At 42.3% G+C, this 14347-nt stretch overlaps 1 protein-coding gene across 1 annotated transcript in view; it reads left to right on the top strand.

Moving 5' to 3' along the window:
• The window catches only part of LOC146821397 (kinesin-like protein KIF28), a 777435-nt gene that overhangs the window by 78491 nt on the left and 684597 nt on the right, over positions 1-14347 (top strand). The window contains exons 4-5 of the mRNA XM_085609842.1: positions 955-969; positions 1966-2001. Coding sequence (XP_085465968.1) covers positions 955-969; positions 1966-2001 — 51 coding nt within the window. The remainder of the gene's footprint in view (positions 1-954; positions 970-1965; positions 2002-14347) is intronic.

The raw sequence follows: 14347 nt of genomic DNA, 5'->3' as shown, positions 1-14347 counted from the left end.
TAAGACTCCCTCCATCTAGAAATGTCGGCCCATACCCCTTCTGCCCTTCCTATTTTACATTCCAGATCCAAACGCCACACCCAGTTGGCCGCTTTAATCCACTCTACAATTGTTGGGGGTGAAGGATCCATTCACTTCTTACAGATTTCCCTCCGTGCAATCAGTTTAAAGTAAAACTAAAGGCCACGTTGCTCCCTACTTAGAGAGCTATGTGTTGCTATATCCACACCCAGAAGGACCAGTTGTGAATTCATGACTATTGCTGCCCCAAATATATCTTTTAGGATAGCCTCTAGGCCAGCCCAGAACGCTTTTATCCTGGGGCACTCAAAGAAAATATGATCATCATTGACTTTCAGAATGTCACTCCTTCTAGCCCTGGGAGTGGGTGGTAGAGCGAATGTAGCTATTTTTGAAGGTGTCCAATAGAGTCTATTGCTAGCAAAAAAAATGGTTTCGCATTAAAGTTGCTGGTTTGACAACTGAGGATAGTAATTTCAAAGAGTCACTCAAGATCAATTGAAAGTCCGCCCCTTGGAAGGTGTCGTCACTCCACACCATATGTGCCGATTCTGGCTTTTTATCATCTGCTTCCAGGAATTCCCAATACCATAAAGCGACCTCTTTCTTTTTAGACCTACTGTCCTGAAGTGAGGACTCGAATTCCCAATTACCCCCCGATCTGCACATTCGAGGCCAAGAACCAGGAAGACAGTTGCACATATATAAACCTGAATAGACTATCTCCAACTCTCGCTGTAAGTACACCTCAGGGAATCAACCCTTGCATTGTCATCAAATCCCCCCAGATGGCAATCCCAGCGCAGCGTATAGGGAGACTCAGCTGATCCTTCATACAGTCAGGGGTGCCTGGGGCGTTTCATAATGGTGCAAAGTCAGAATAATAACCTACACCAACAAATTTTCTCACCCTACACCAGAGAAGGAGTGCAGTCATTAGAACCTTCAGTCGCACCTTTTAAAAAATGTAGGTGCACCAAACTTATACAGAAACCCAACGACGGTCACCTCCTCTGTCATTTCTCCAATAACCTACCCCAAGTAGAGTTGTCGGGCTTCCGCAACAGCATTTGGATATTCTTAAAGTGGAATGCTATGGAATACATATATATATCCTGGAGAGCTAAGCCCCACTTACCCAGCCTGCATCTAAGGTTTTTCCAACGCAGTCTTGCCCCCTTAGCAGTATCTTGTAAAATACCCATGTTTTAAGACTTTCAAATCAGAGACTAGAATTTGTATGTGTTTTTGTCTGAGTTAGTATTTAAATATCCCAGGTGAAATCGAGCAGACATCTTACTATACCCAACTGAAAGTTCCTGTACCCTACTATTTATTAAATAATACATTGATTAGGAGGGGTTTCTCCATCTCAAAATTAAATCCCAGGTGGAGAAAAAAGAGCAAAATTACACATAGTAATGTATAAGCCGCAATGTTTGCTCTAGGAGACTATCCACCTTGCAGACAATTCACAGAAATACATGCAGAGGAATAGAGGTGTGCGTGAATGAAAACATTTAAAAATAATCTTTCTCAATCAGCTTTATAGTGTCTCTGATTGCACAAATGGAAGCTTGCATCAAAATGTTTTAGGATGGTGGTGAGCCATAAACACAGCCATATATAAGATCAGGATAGCTTACGAGAATTTCACAGCGTCCACAGGGTGAATCCTACCATGGGTAAGGAACGCCCATCTGTCATGGCCAGGAAATATCTTTGCTTTACATGAAGCCTCTAGTTTGCTTGTTTCCAGATTTCCTGCATGGCATAGCGCCCGTCTTGGTGGTGCATAGCTTTATAAAATTACTATATGTTTTTTGAATTTGCTTAAAACGTTTACTTTTTATCACTTAACTCTCACTTAGTACGACAACTGAAACAACCTTTAAACGCTGACGGTCACTGTCTATCTTTTCTTTTCTTGTTTTGTCTTTTCAGGTTACTTTCAGTATGCTGGAAATTTACAATGAGCAGGTATGGATTCCTTATTCCCTTGATCTTTTTTTTTGTTTGTTAATGCTGAGAGAGGGAATGGGACATATTGGCACTTCCATTAATCCCGCGGTAGAAATGTCTACATTGTCATAGGATGTTTCTGGTGGTAGTTTAGGGGGTTCAGTAAATGATTTCCACACTGCTTCATCAGGGCTGCATGACTTGGGCCATCATACATTTGCGCTCAGACTTTCAGAAGGGTAGTCATGGCTGGGGTACCCATGGACTCTGAATCTGGATTTCCCCAGCCTGTGAAAGGGTTTTGCTGGGTTCGGAGGTCAGTGCATTATACTAGAGAGGGATCCATGCACTCCAGAGTTCCAGGACCATTGGTTCAGTTGTTGGAACCCTCGGGAGTCAGTCACCTGGAAGATGAGAAGGAGCAAGTTGTTGCTCTAGCTTTTGGTGTTCCGGTACCTGGATAAATCTTAAAGAGGTTCTTCTTGTGGATTTACGTTACATATAAGCTGCTTCTTCTCATCCATGGGACGTTGTTGCTAGGTGAGCTTCTTTTTAGTTGAAAAAAGGAATTTTATGGATATAATATAAAACATCTCAATAAAGTATTGAAATAGGAAATACAATCTTAGCTGTATAGTCTATTAAGGTAATATGGGAAGGGAGGGGAAGAGAAAAAGAGGGGAAGGGCAGAGGGAAGGAAATAACATTCATGTAATATTAATTTTCAACATAACCACTTATAGACTTAATGCCTACTGTATTGCATAGTAAAAGGAAGTGTGCACAGAAAATACATAGTATTGATATCAAAATACAGATATATAAACAACTGAAATTAAATCATGGCAGGTTAGGCACTTATTCAACTCGGGGATTATGGACTTGTGCCAAATTTGCAGATACATCTAGAAAATGAGTAATAGGTGACCATAAGTATTCTCGTTTATTTGCAAGGGAAATAGGGTGGTCATACGCTCTATCTAGCCTGTGGTTATAACAAATCCCATACCACCAGGCCTGATAAGAAATATTGGTAGTGTTCTTCCAGGCCCTACTAATTTGTTGGAAAGCCACTGCGAGAAGTAGGTTTATAATATGGAAATTGTTTGAATGTGATTCCCATTTAGAAGATACACTACCTAGAAATATCCTAACAAAGGTGAAGGGGATTCGTGTGTGAAAGATATTATTGTTTTGTCTCCAAACTTATTTCCAGTAAGTGGACACATGGGGGCAAATAAATAGCATGTGGTGTAAGTCAGCCGGGGAAATATTACAGGACCAGCACGAGGGAGAGAGAGCAGGGTTTATTTTATGTAATGAAACAGGAATCAATAATAGTCTGTTATAAATGTAAAATAAAGTTTGGGTAGTATTAGCAGCCCTGGAAGACCTCCTAATTTTAATCCAGACCTAATTCCTTTTTTTTTTTTTTTGTCCTCATCTCACCTATAAACTACTAGCAGGACGTAACCGGTCAGTTTTAGTGATGGGGCGCCCTCCGACCGCCTACATTTGTTTAGGTTGTCCAACCAATCCCCTGTCGTCCGGGATTTAGGTGTTAATCATAGGACCATGGTCTTTATCGGCCCTTAACAACTGCAGAATGGAGTCAGCAGAGTCTCAGTTCCTGACCCAGACGAACAAAGTGCCCAGAGTGTGGGAAGGCTAGGGTTGGAACTCATAACTTCTAGCCGGGCCATAGCCAATGCGGATTTTAACCAGTCTTCTACTTTCGGGGGGAGGGGGTCTTTCCACCTAAGACAGATCTCCCTTCGGGCCAGCAAAATCAAACATAGTAACAGCCCTCTATATGGTTGAACCAAGCAGGTAGTAGACACCTGGTCATTGGCGAAAAAAACCAGAGAGCCGTTCAACACGGTATCTATTCCTATTCCAAAGGTCATACATAAGTATCTGCACACCCCTACCTAGTATGTTCCTAATTTGGCACATTCAAAGAAGATATGTACATCGTTGGCTTTAGGGAGCAAGCACCTGGGGCATCTCGGCTCGGGGATTGGGGCAAATTTCGAGATCTTCTCCGGGGTATAGTAGATTTGATTGGTGACTTTTCTTCAGACTGGCAGATTTTGTGTATTTATAGAGCAGGGTCATGGAGGGTTCCAAGAGGTTCCCGATATCCGCTACAAAAGGAGAGTCGTTCCAGGCTGACACCTGATGTGGAATACCAACATCATCTGCGTTGATCAAGAGCCTGTACCAGATGGAGATTTCCTTCTTCAGATGTTGAATGTTTTTAAGAGCGGCTTCCACCTCTCCATTTCCCCTTAGATTCTCCTTCTCTGTTTCAAACCAAGATTTTAATTGGATAAACTTGAATCCGAGGCCTATTCTTGCTTTCAATAGCTCCCAAGGATGTATACCATTTTCATCCCCCAACTCAGACCAATTCGTGACCCCAGCTCTTTTGATTGGGAGTGCCATACTATCCTGGAGGCAGGGGGGGGTCCCCGGGGAGTCCCAGATCGGTGCCTGATCGGAGTAGTTACCTATCCCACATCTGGAGCGGATGAAATACCAGACCTCCAAGGCATTTTTGATCACCTTCAGCCTTACTCGTTTGAAAAAGTTTGGTGAGCCAAACTTATAGAGAAACCCTACTTTATTCCCCCCGCCTTCAGTGCTGACCGACTCCCCCAACAGCTTACCCCAGGCACATGCAGTTGGTTCCCCCAATAGCATCCTGATAGCCTTAAATTGAAAGGCGATCAGATAACAACGGATATCTGGAAGGGCCAATCCCCCTTTAGTTAGGCGACGCCTCAATTTTTTCCAAAAGATAGCCTAACACCCTTCTCACCCCAGATGAAACTCCCGATTTTACTTTGCACCTTTGAGATAGAATGTTTAGGAAAGCCTAGAGGGACCGCGTTGAACAGGTACGTTAATTTTGGGAGGATGGTCATTTTAACTAAATTCACCCTCCCGAAAATGGTCAGGGGAAGATTCCTCCACCTTGCAAACAGCTGGTCAATTTCTTTTATTATTTTTTCTATATTAATAGATGAAATTTTCTCAAGATCTTTCACTATGACGATACCGAGATATTTAAATTTGTTGCTGGTAACCCCGCTCCACTGATCTATGTTCCAGCACATAACCTCCGTCTTCGTGGAGTTCGCCAAATATCCGGAAATTGCCCCAAAGTCTTCCAACAGAGCCCCTACCTTTGGCAGTGTTATCTCTGGGTTGTCTGTGTAGATGATTATGTCATCCGCATATAGAGCAATTTTAGAGCGATATTGCTGGGTCTTAAACGGGGTTATGGTCTCATCTAGCCTTATAGCCTGGGCGAGAGGCTCAATGTAGAGATCAAACAGCAATGGGGAGATGGGGCAACCTTGCCTGGTCCCTCTTTGGATATTAAAACTGGGAGTAAGTACACCGTTGATGAGGATCTTAGCTGAAGCATCCTGATAGCACCCTCTCAGAGTATGAATAAATATTGGACCAAATCCCATCTCCTCCAACACCTCCCAGAGGTAGACCCAGCACACCCTGTCAAAGGCCTTGGCAGCGTCTAACGCGACCACTGCCAGGGGTTCGGGTCTAGAGATCGCCAAATCAATGTTGCCAATAAGTAGCTGTGTTTGTTCCTGGATGTATCTCCCAGTGATAAACCCTTTTTGGTCTGTATTAACCAGCCCAGGGGCTAATTTGCCCAATCTCCCTGCCAGGACACCCATAAAGATCTTATAATCTGCGTTAAGCAGGGAGATTGGGCGATAGGAATCCGCTTTAGCTGGGTCCTTCCCTGGCTTCAGAATCAGGACAATGATTGCCTCCCTCCACGAATTAGGGGCATGGCCTGTTGGGCTGTAGATTGAATGAAAAAGGGATCCCAAGACAGGAATGACTACTTCCGAAAGAGATTTATACACTTCGTTTGGGAGGGCGTCAATACCGGAGGCTTTACCGTTTTTAGACTGCTTTATTTGACTTCTTATCTCCTGCAACGTGATTGGGGAATCAAGGAAGTCTTTGTTGGCCTGTGTTAACGTGGAAAGGGATTTTGAGCTCAACCACCCGCGGATTTGTTGTTTAGAAGGGAATAAGTTCTCCCTATAAAGATCCGAAAATAAGGTAAGTATAGTATTTTGAATGTCACCTATATCAGTAGATCTATCCCCTTGGTTGTTCATCACCAGCTCGACTATGTCATTCTTCGTGCGTTCCGATCTCGCTTTCCACGCCAAAAGAGCCCCAGCCCTTTCCCCATACTCATAATTCTCCATCCTATTCCTATCCCATTGCTTCTTACACTTCTCTTCTAAAATGCCTCTATAGCATTGTCTTGCCTGTTCAAGTTCGAGTTCTACCTGCAGCTTCCTTTGTCCATCTGGGGAATTTAATAGCCTCAAAAGCTCGGCTTCTAGCAGTCTAATCTTTTCTTCGCCCAATTTCAATGCACATCCTTCAGAACGATTTTTAAAGCATATGAGACTGTGCAGTCGGCCTCTCAGATTAGCCTTAAAGGCATCCCACACGACCTCAATGGCAGCTGAACCAATGTTGCTGTCAAAAAACTCCGAGGATGATATTTTAACTGCCTGAATTAAATCTGGATCTTCTAACCTTCCCCTGCTAAGTGTCCACCTCGATTGAGATTTTAAAACTAATTTTTTGATGGAACAGAAAACAGGGGAATGGTCCGAGAGATGGCCAGGGAGAATGGATATATCGGAGTCCTTACCAAGTAGGAGCTTACTGGCTAAGAGATAGTCAATCCTGGAGGAGTGATGAAATCTCTTACTATAAAATGTATAACCAGCCCTATTGCCTTTCGTGAACCTCCACACGTCTACCAGGCCAAGATCGTGAATCATATTCTTCATTGCCCGTCTGACAAGAGGAGTCGGAATAGAATGCGCCTGATTTGACCTATCCAAATTAGGATCTAATAAGGCATTGAAATCTCCTCCAACGATTATTGGGGGAGCCAGCAACATAAGCTTGGATTGCAGCTTAACAATATAAGAAGGGTTGTCGATGTTTGGACCATAAAATGAAGCGCACGTTAAGACAGTGCCCCCAAAGTCCAACTGCACTATCACCCATCTCCCTGATTGATCAGTCTGGATAGATTTAATCGAACAGGTTACCCCCCGTTTAACCAGGACAGCGACCCCACGGCTATTCATACCTTGGTCCGAGACGCCATAAGCTTTTATCCAGGGAACTCCTGAAAAAAGTTTATCCGACTCCCCAGTGGTCAGATGGGTTTCCTGTAGGAGGCAAACCCGAGCTTTCGCAAGTTCTAGATATTTCATAATCAGCCTTTGCCTCCTAATACATCGTAACCCATTTACGTTCCAGGAGAGAAGGCCCAAACCGGCCTGATCTATAATTACATCAGCCATCCGTGTACATCGCCCTTCCGCCTTGGAGTTGTTCCGAAGATTAAATCACAAAAGTAAGATGAGGTTATTTTAGTTTTATCATTTTTATTTTTATTTTAATATTTAATCCTTGCCCACCCCTGGTGCCCCCCCCGAAAATCCACCCCCTCCCACTTCCCCGTGCAAACCCCTAATCCCTTGAGGAACCGTCCCTTAAAGATGGGTAAAAGCATTAGGTCACCCTCACCTCGGGTTCAGCTAGAGAACAAATATACTAGGAGAAAAGGAATGAGGAGGGAGCAGGAAGAAAGAAGTGCAAATATATATATATATATATATATTGCCCAATAAAGAGGCCCCTCGCTAATTACTTGACAATCCTCACTTTCCCTGTTCTGCCCTCCTTAACCCTGCCATGAAGAGATCTACCTCTTCAACTGTATGGAATAGGTGCATCTGATTATTATGCATGGCACGCAACTGAGCCGGAAATTTTAGTTGTGCCTTTACACCCAGAGATCTCATTTCCTCCAGTCTATTACCCATTTCCCACTGCCTTGTAGCCGTTATGTGGGGAAGGTCCGACCTTATTTGAAATGTAAATGAATCCGAACCATTGGGGGAGAAAGACAAGGAGCCCTCCTTAAGACCGAGTGATAGAACTAGATCTTTTACCGAGTAAGAGAGGAAATTGACCAGAATCTTCCGGGGTTTCTGTTTCTTCGGGTTTTTTCTATAGGGATCCCGGTGAATTCTTTGAATTTCTGACATTAAATCAATGTCAGACTGATCCTTCAAAACAGACCCTTTTAAAATAGAAATAACAAACCCCTTTAAGTCCGAACCTTCCAAGTTCTCGGGAATATTAAGGAGTCTTAGATTGTTCTTCCTTGAGTGGTTTTCCAGCCTTTCGATGTCGTCCTTCAGAGCCTTTTGTTGTAAGGATAGCTTCCCTACTTCCTTCATGGCCTCACTTATGGTTTCTTTAATGCCAGGTATTTCTGCTTCGAGAAGACCCGTCCTAACCACCACCTCATCAAGCCTCTGAGACAAAATTTCACAGGAAGCCTTAATCGCTGCCTGATTGGCTTCGGAAACAGAGAACCTTCCCGCAAGTTCTGCTTGGTTAAGTTCTGATACCTTAAACCCGCTTAACATCTCCTTCTTCATAGCGATCAGTATATCAGACAGAGATCGCACTCCAGAGCCATCTACTACTTCCATGCTTCCTGCCTCAATGCACCCAGGAGGAGCTCCCATTGGGAAGTCTCTAGAGGGATCCTTGCTCGATGCGGGCCCTTCCTCATCTGATGACCCCAAGGCATTAAACCTATTCGAGAGGGTTACACCTTGTTGTGAAGCCTTAGGTACTTGGGAGTCGGTTAGAGGCCCAGTGGGTCGCTTGGGATTTTGCTTAGCCCCCCTCTGTTTGCATTGAGAGAACGGGGTCACGGGGGAAGAAGTCCCCCCATCATTTACAGCAGGTTTCGGTTTGGACTTTGATTTTACTTTGGAAAAAAAAACCTCCGGCCCGTCAGATGTCACTTCTGTAGTTTGGTTGGGCTCCGCTGTGGTGGCCATGACTCTATAGTAAGTCTTTAGTGAGGGGGTGATTTTGGAAATAAACGCGGGTTTCTTTTTCACTCTAATTTTGGTTTTAGAGACACCTCTCTGTTTCGATTCCTCCTCCTCTTCTTCGCTCTCCCCAAATCTAGCTCCGGACCTCCTTAGCTTTGCCTTAGTTAAATTGACAATGGAAGTCTTCTTTTGGGTCACAGAGACATGGGTGGCCTCTCAATTCTGCAGTGAGTAGGCAGCTCTAGCTCTTAGGGTATACCTGCCCACTCCAGGAGGAGAAACAATTCCTTTTGGAAAGCCGCCTTCATTCACCTCCATACAGTTACTAAGGGTGTCAATGCAGCCACCCCAGGACATCGGGACCAAACCAACCAAACTAAAAAATGTATTACACCTTACCGGAGATTCGACCCCCCCTGAGGCTTGATTGTCACCTCTGTCTTCGCCAGTGCCTTCCTCTAGGGGATGCCGTGCAGTTCGAGCTTCTGGTGTCCCGGCTGCCTGCTCCCGATGCTCTCTATACGGAGTCCACAACTGCTCCGGAAGAAATTGCTCAGCCGTAGTCACCGCTGCAGGTGCTGACACTGCCCCCGAGGCCCAGAACCAAAAGCAGGCAGAGACTCGGCGCCTGCGAAGCCTCGCTGCCTCCTCCCACCTCCAGCCGGTAAACTCCCCGCCGAAGCCCATCAAGTCCAGGCGGGAGAGGCGGAGGCAAGGCTACGGCGCTTTGCCGAGTGCGAGAAACCAGCGAAAAGAATAAAAATCCACTCAAAGGGCCCCCGGAATGCCTCTTCTCCCTCCTTTCATTCCCCCCTCATTCCGCGGAAAGGACCCGAGGTGAGTGCGGCCGCGACCGTTATCTGACGGCCGCCATGTTCCCTCTCCCCAGACCTAATTCCAGGTAGGAATAGAGAAGGACAATTGGAGATCAGCCTCCCATGAGAGTTCCACGTCTGTTTTATCTCAAGTAACTGGAGAAGAGGACAAATGTTTATAAACTTGAGATGCAGATGGGGAAAGAGATAAGATGGAAAGGACAGTAGGAGACAAAGATGACAAGGTAGTACTAAGTGTTAAATTATTCTAGGTTGATTGAATCAATGAGACTAAGGATGAATATTTAGACGCACACGAGGTAGGTAAAGAAAATTGTGTTTGAGCAACTGTAAAAGATATACATGTATTATCCTGTTAAAGTTGATGTACCCAGTGAAGTCCTTTGGTATGCCAATCCTTCCGAAAAATAACTCTATTATTGATTTTAAGACGTTTACTGTCCCATAGTGAAGACTGCCAAAAGTGGTCTTTAGGAGAAAGATGATTAGTAAGTAAAGGTTGGAGAATTCTGCAGCTATAATTAAAAATGGGCAGAGAAAGTGACAAAGGACAGTGTGTGAAGGATACAAATTCTTGGAAGAAGAAAGGATTAAGAACATTTCTTTCAATGGTAGTCCATAACCATAATGATGAAACTTCGTTGTAATAAAGAGGCTTGTTTGAGAAAGAACATGGTATGATAGGATTGGAAATCTGGGAAATTGACACCACCCAACTGTTTTGGTCGTTTAAGATTATGTAAAGACATACAAGGTTTCTTATTATTCCATAGAAATTTTGATAGGATAGAATAGATTGTTTTAAAATGTGATTTTGGAATATTTACCAGAATATTAAAGATATAAAAAAGTACTATAGGTACCAACATCATTTTGATTGTGTATAGACGGCCCCACCAAGATAAAAACATGGGATTCCACCTGGACGTTGCATTTTTCAAGAGTGTCTGTAGTTCTTTTAAATGTATTTACATTGACTCTTGAATGGAAGATTTGAACCATAAACCCAAGTATTTAATTTTATCCAGGGCCCAATAAAAACCTGAAGAAATGTAGTCCACGGAAAAGCATACTTTGTTTAATGGGAGGATGTCACATTTGTCACTGTTTAATTCATAAACAGACACAGAGGCAAAAGACTACTTCGGATAAAACAGCTGGCAAAGAGGTCTATGGTTGTATTAAAAAGAGCAAAATATCATCTGCATAGACAGGAAGTATTAATTGGTTAATTCCGTATTTAAAGCCTGTAATCTGAGAATTGGAACGGATCTTAATTAAGAAGGGTTCGAGAGCAAGTATAAAGAGAAGAGGTGAGAGAGGACAACCTTGTCGTACGCCACAATATAAGGGAAAGGAAAAAGAGATAAGACCATTAGCTAAGATGGAAGAAACAGGAGAAGAATATAATAAGGAAATATAATTTATGAACTTGGGACCAAAACCAAACCAGGACAAAGTGGAAAAAATCAATGACCAATCGACTCGATCGAAAGCTTTCTCGGCATCCAAAGAGATAGCTGTTATGGATTCCTTACACGATTTGGCCTTGGTAAGAACGTTAAAGAAAAGTCTTGTGTTGTCTGAGAAATGTCTCCCTTTACTAAAACCACATTGTTCTCGTCCAATTAATAGGGGTGAACATTTCTCTAAGTTTAGCGCCAGAATTTTTGCGAAAACTTTATAATCCAAATTATATAAAGAAATGGGTATGAAATTTGTACATAAAGTATGATCTTTACCTTCCATGGGAAGAAGACATATCAAGGCTTCTTGAAAAGAGCCACTGGAATTTTTGGAAGAAATAAAGAAGTGAAATAATTGATGTAATTTAGGAATAAGAAGTCGAAAAAAATAAGATTAAAATTCAATCGTAAAACCATCAGGACCTGGGGCGTTACTGCATTTAATAGAGTGAATAATAGCAGAAAGGATATCTAGTTCTCGGATATCATCTTCTAACACTGAAAAATCTAGCTCAGGAGATGAAGGTGGGTTAATAGAGGATAAATATTGAAGTATAGTATCCTGAGGTACAGAGGAATCAGGAGTGTAAAGAGTTTGGAAAAATTGAGTGATTTCTGATAGAATATCTTCATTTCTGTAAACTATGTGATTGTTTGAAGAAAGAATAAAGCTAATCTCGGTGAGCTTTTTTTTAACTTTGAGATAATTGGCTAAAAGTTTCCCCGCTTTATTTTGACCCCCATAGTATTTGGCTGAGGATTTGAGCCAAAAGGTGTTAGTGTTTTCAATAGATAATTTGTTGAATTTGAATTTGAATCTGATTAGCAGGATTTAGAATTCGATTGGAAAAAGTTTATTCATGTGTGCCGTAAGTGATTGCATAGTGAGTAAAGAAGATTTCTTCCGGTGGGACACAAAGGAAATAATAAAGTCTCTAGAGGCTGCTGTAAATGCCGCACCTAATAAAGAGAAAAACATGACAGGTAAGTATAACATAGGGAAATCCGAGAAATTTTAGTAAACTGGAACAAAGACAACATAGTTTGAACAACAGAGCACATAAGACCAATAACAGCACAAGGTTAAACAGTATCGTGTCTGGACACATCCATATCTTCTTCGCTGCACTGCTTCAAGAACTTTTGCAGTAAAACAGGATCCTCATAAATTGTAGTTCTATTCTTATGTGTCACTTTGACGAGACAGGGATGAAAGAGACCAAATCTGGCATTGAAAGTACGAAGTGCTGGCCTCATATCTAGGAATTTCTTTCGTCGATCTGCTGTTTCTTTGGTATAATCTGGCGCAAAAAAAGAGATTAGAGCCTTGTCATGACCTTTGAGTTTAGCTGCTTGTAGAGCCTTTAACAAATATGTGTATTCTAGGAAGTATATAATTACACCTCAAGGTTTGGCTGAAGAGGCTGCCATGGTTGGAGTCTTACCCAAACAATGCGCTCTTTGAATGTTCAATGCAGGGGAGGAAGGTATGCCAAGAACTTGTGGAAGGAATGATTTGAAGATAGAAATGGTGTCTGAGCCTTCCAAGCCTTCTACCTGACCATAAATGCACAAGTTATTACGTCTGTTATGGTTCTCCAAGTTTTCCACGCTTTTTTTGAGCAGTGAAATTTCAGATTTCATTGAAGGAACTTGGTTCACAACAACCTGAACAGAGTCAACTTGCTGTTCAATCTGCATAACCCTAATCTCCATAGTAGAACACTTGTCATCCAAAGCATGGAGCCTTTTATTTGTTTCTTCCATGTAAGGCTGAAGAGCCAGTATCTCCTCAAGAAGGACATCCATAGTTGTTGGTGGAGGGGATGCAGTAGGTGAAGGAGAATCCTTTTTGATGTGTTTTCCAGAAGTCAATATAGCTGAAGTGGTCAATTTACGAATAAGTTTGCTGGTGGGGAGAGGAATATTAGATGCATCCACCAATGTTTCCTTATTGGAAACTGATGAATTGGTGTCAGAGCTCTCTACAGTCGTTGAAAGAACAGAGTAAGGGTTGTGGTCTGCCAAAGATGAGAATGGCAATGAAGAACCAGTAACACGACGAGTGGATTTTGTTCCCCCCATATAATACTGAGTGGGATTTGAAAAAACTGAAAATAGCAAGCCAGTGTGCAAAATAGGATGTAAAAATGCAGTCTCAGAATAGGGACACAAGGTGATATGTTGTGGCAGCCAAAAGAAGACCGTTGTTGAGATAACAGCAAGAATGCCCTTGGAAGCAAAAAGGTTAAGACTAATAAATTAGACCATATTCTTTAGCCATAATGAACTCAATTTATCTATAATCCATTCCTGCTTGATAGGAGACCCTGAAGAAATATAATGACGAGCATCAACATCCACTTGAGGAAAAAGCACATTATCTGTAACAAATTATTCCCTTTCAAACATTTAATTCTAGTCGTGACAATTTTTGTTTTTGTTTTGTTTGTTTTTTATTTATTTTTTGTCCTCATTTATGCAATCCTGTTGATTAAGCAATCGGGTCTCCTCTCTAGTTAACCACCCTCGGAGCGGAGGTAGAAACCGTGTCTTAAATGCAACAATTCCATGAGCTAGTGTGACACTGTTGCCGCCCTACCAGACACATGAGTTGTTTGGATCGCAATGTTTAAATCATTGGACAGCCCTCCCTGTCCTACCGCCTATAATTATCCCATAATTCCCAATGTTGTGTACGTTTACAATCCCCTCTAGCTCTATCCAAGTTCCTACATTTTTCTACTGAACGAACCCAATCATCAATCGTAGGGGGAGAAGGAAGAATCCAATTTATACAATTCTCGCGTCTGGTCAGAAGCATGAATGTAAACAGAAGGTATTTCTGTTTTTTTGATAAGTTAATATGAATATCGTCATTATCAAGAATACCAAAAATAATAGTAAAAGGTCTTACCTTAATAAACGAGTTTAAACTTTTATCAATAATCTTACCGATTTCACTCCAAAATAAGTCAAGCTGGTGACAGGAGTAAAACATGTGGATATCATTTGCTTCCTTCTCAACGCATTTTGGACATTTTTTCTTCACCTGGATTTTCATTTTTGAGAGCTTTTCGTGGGTCCAATAAGATCTGTGCGAAGTAAACAAATGATTCTT

Source organism: Triturus cristatus, chromosome 6 (assembly GCF_964204655.1).
Source record: "Triturus cristatus chromosome 6, aTriCri1.1, whole genome shotgun sequence".
In the NCBI taxonomy this organism is placed as follows: Eukaryota; Metazoa; Chordata; class Amphibia; order Caudata; family Salamandridae; genus Triturus; species Triturus cristatus.
Note: the sequence above shows the minus strand (reverse complement) of the source record. Positions and strands in the feature narration are given on the sequence as shown.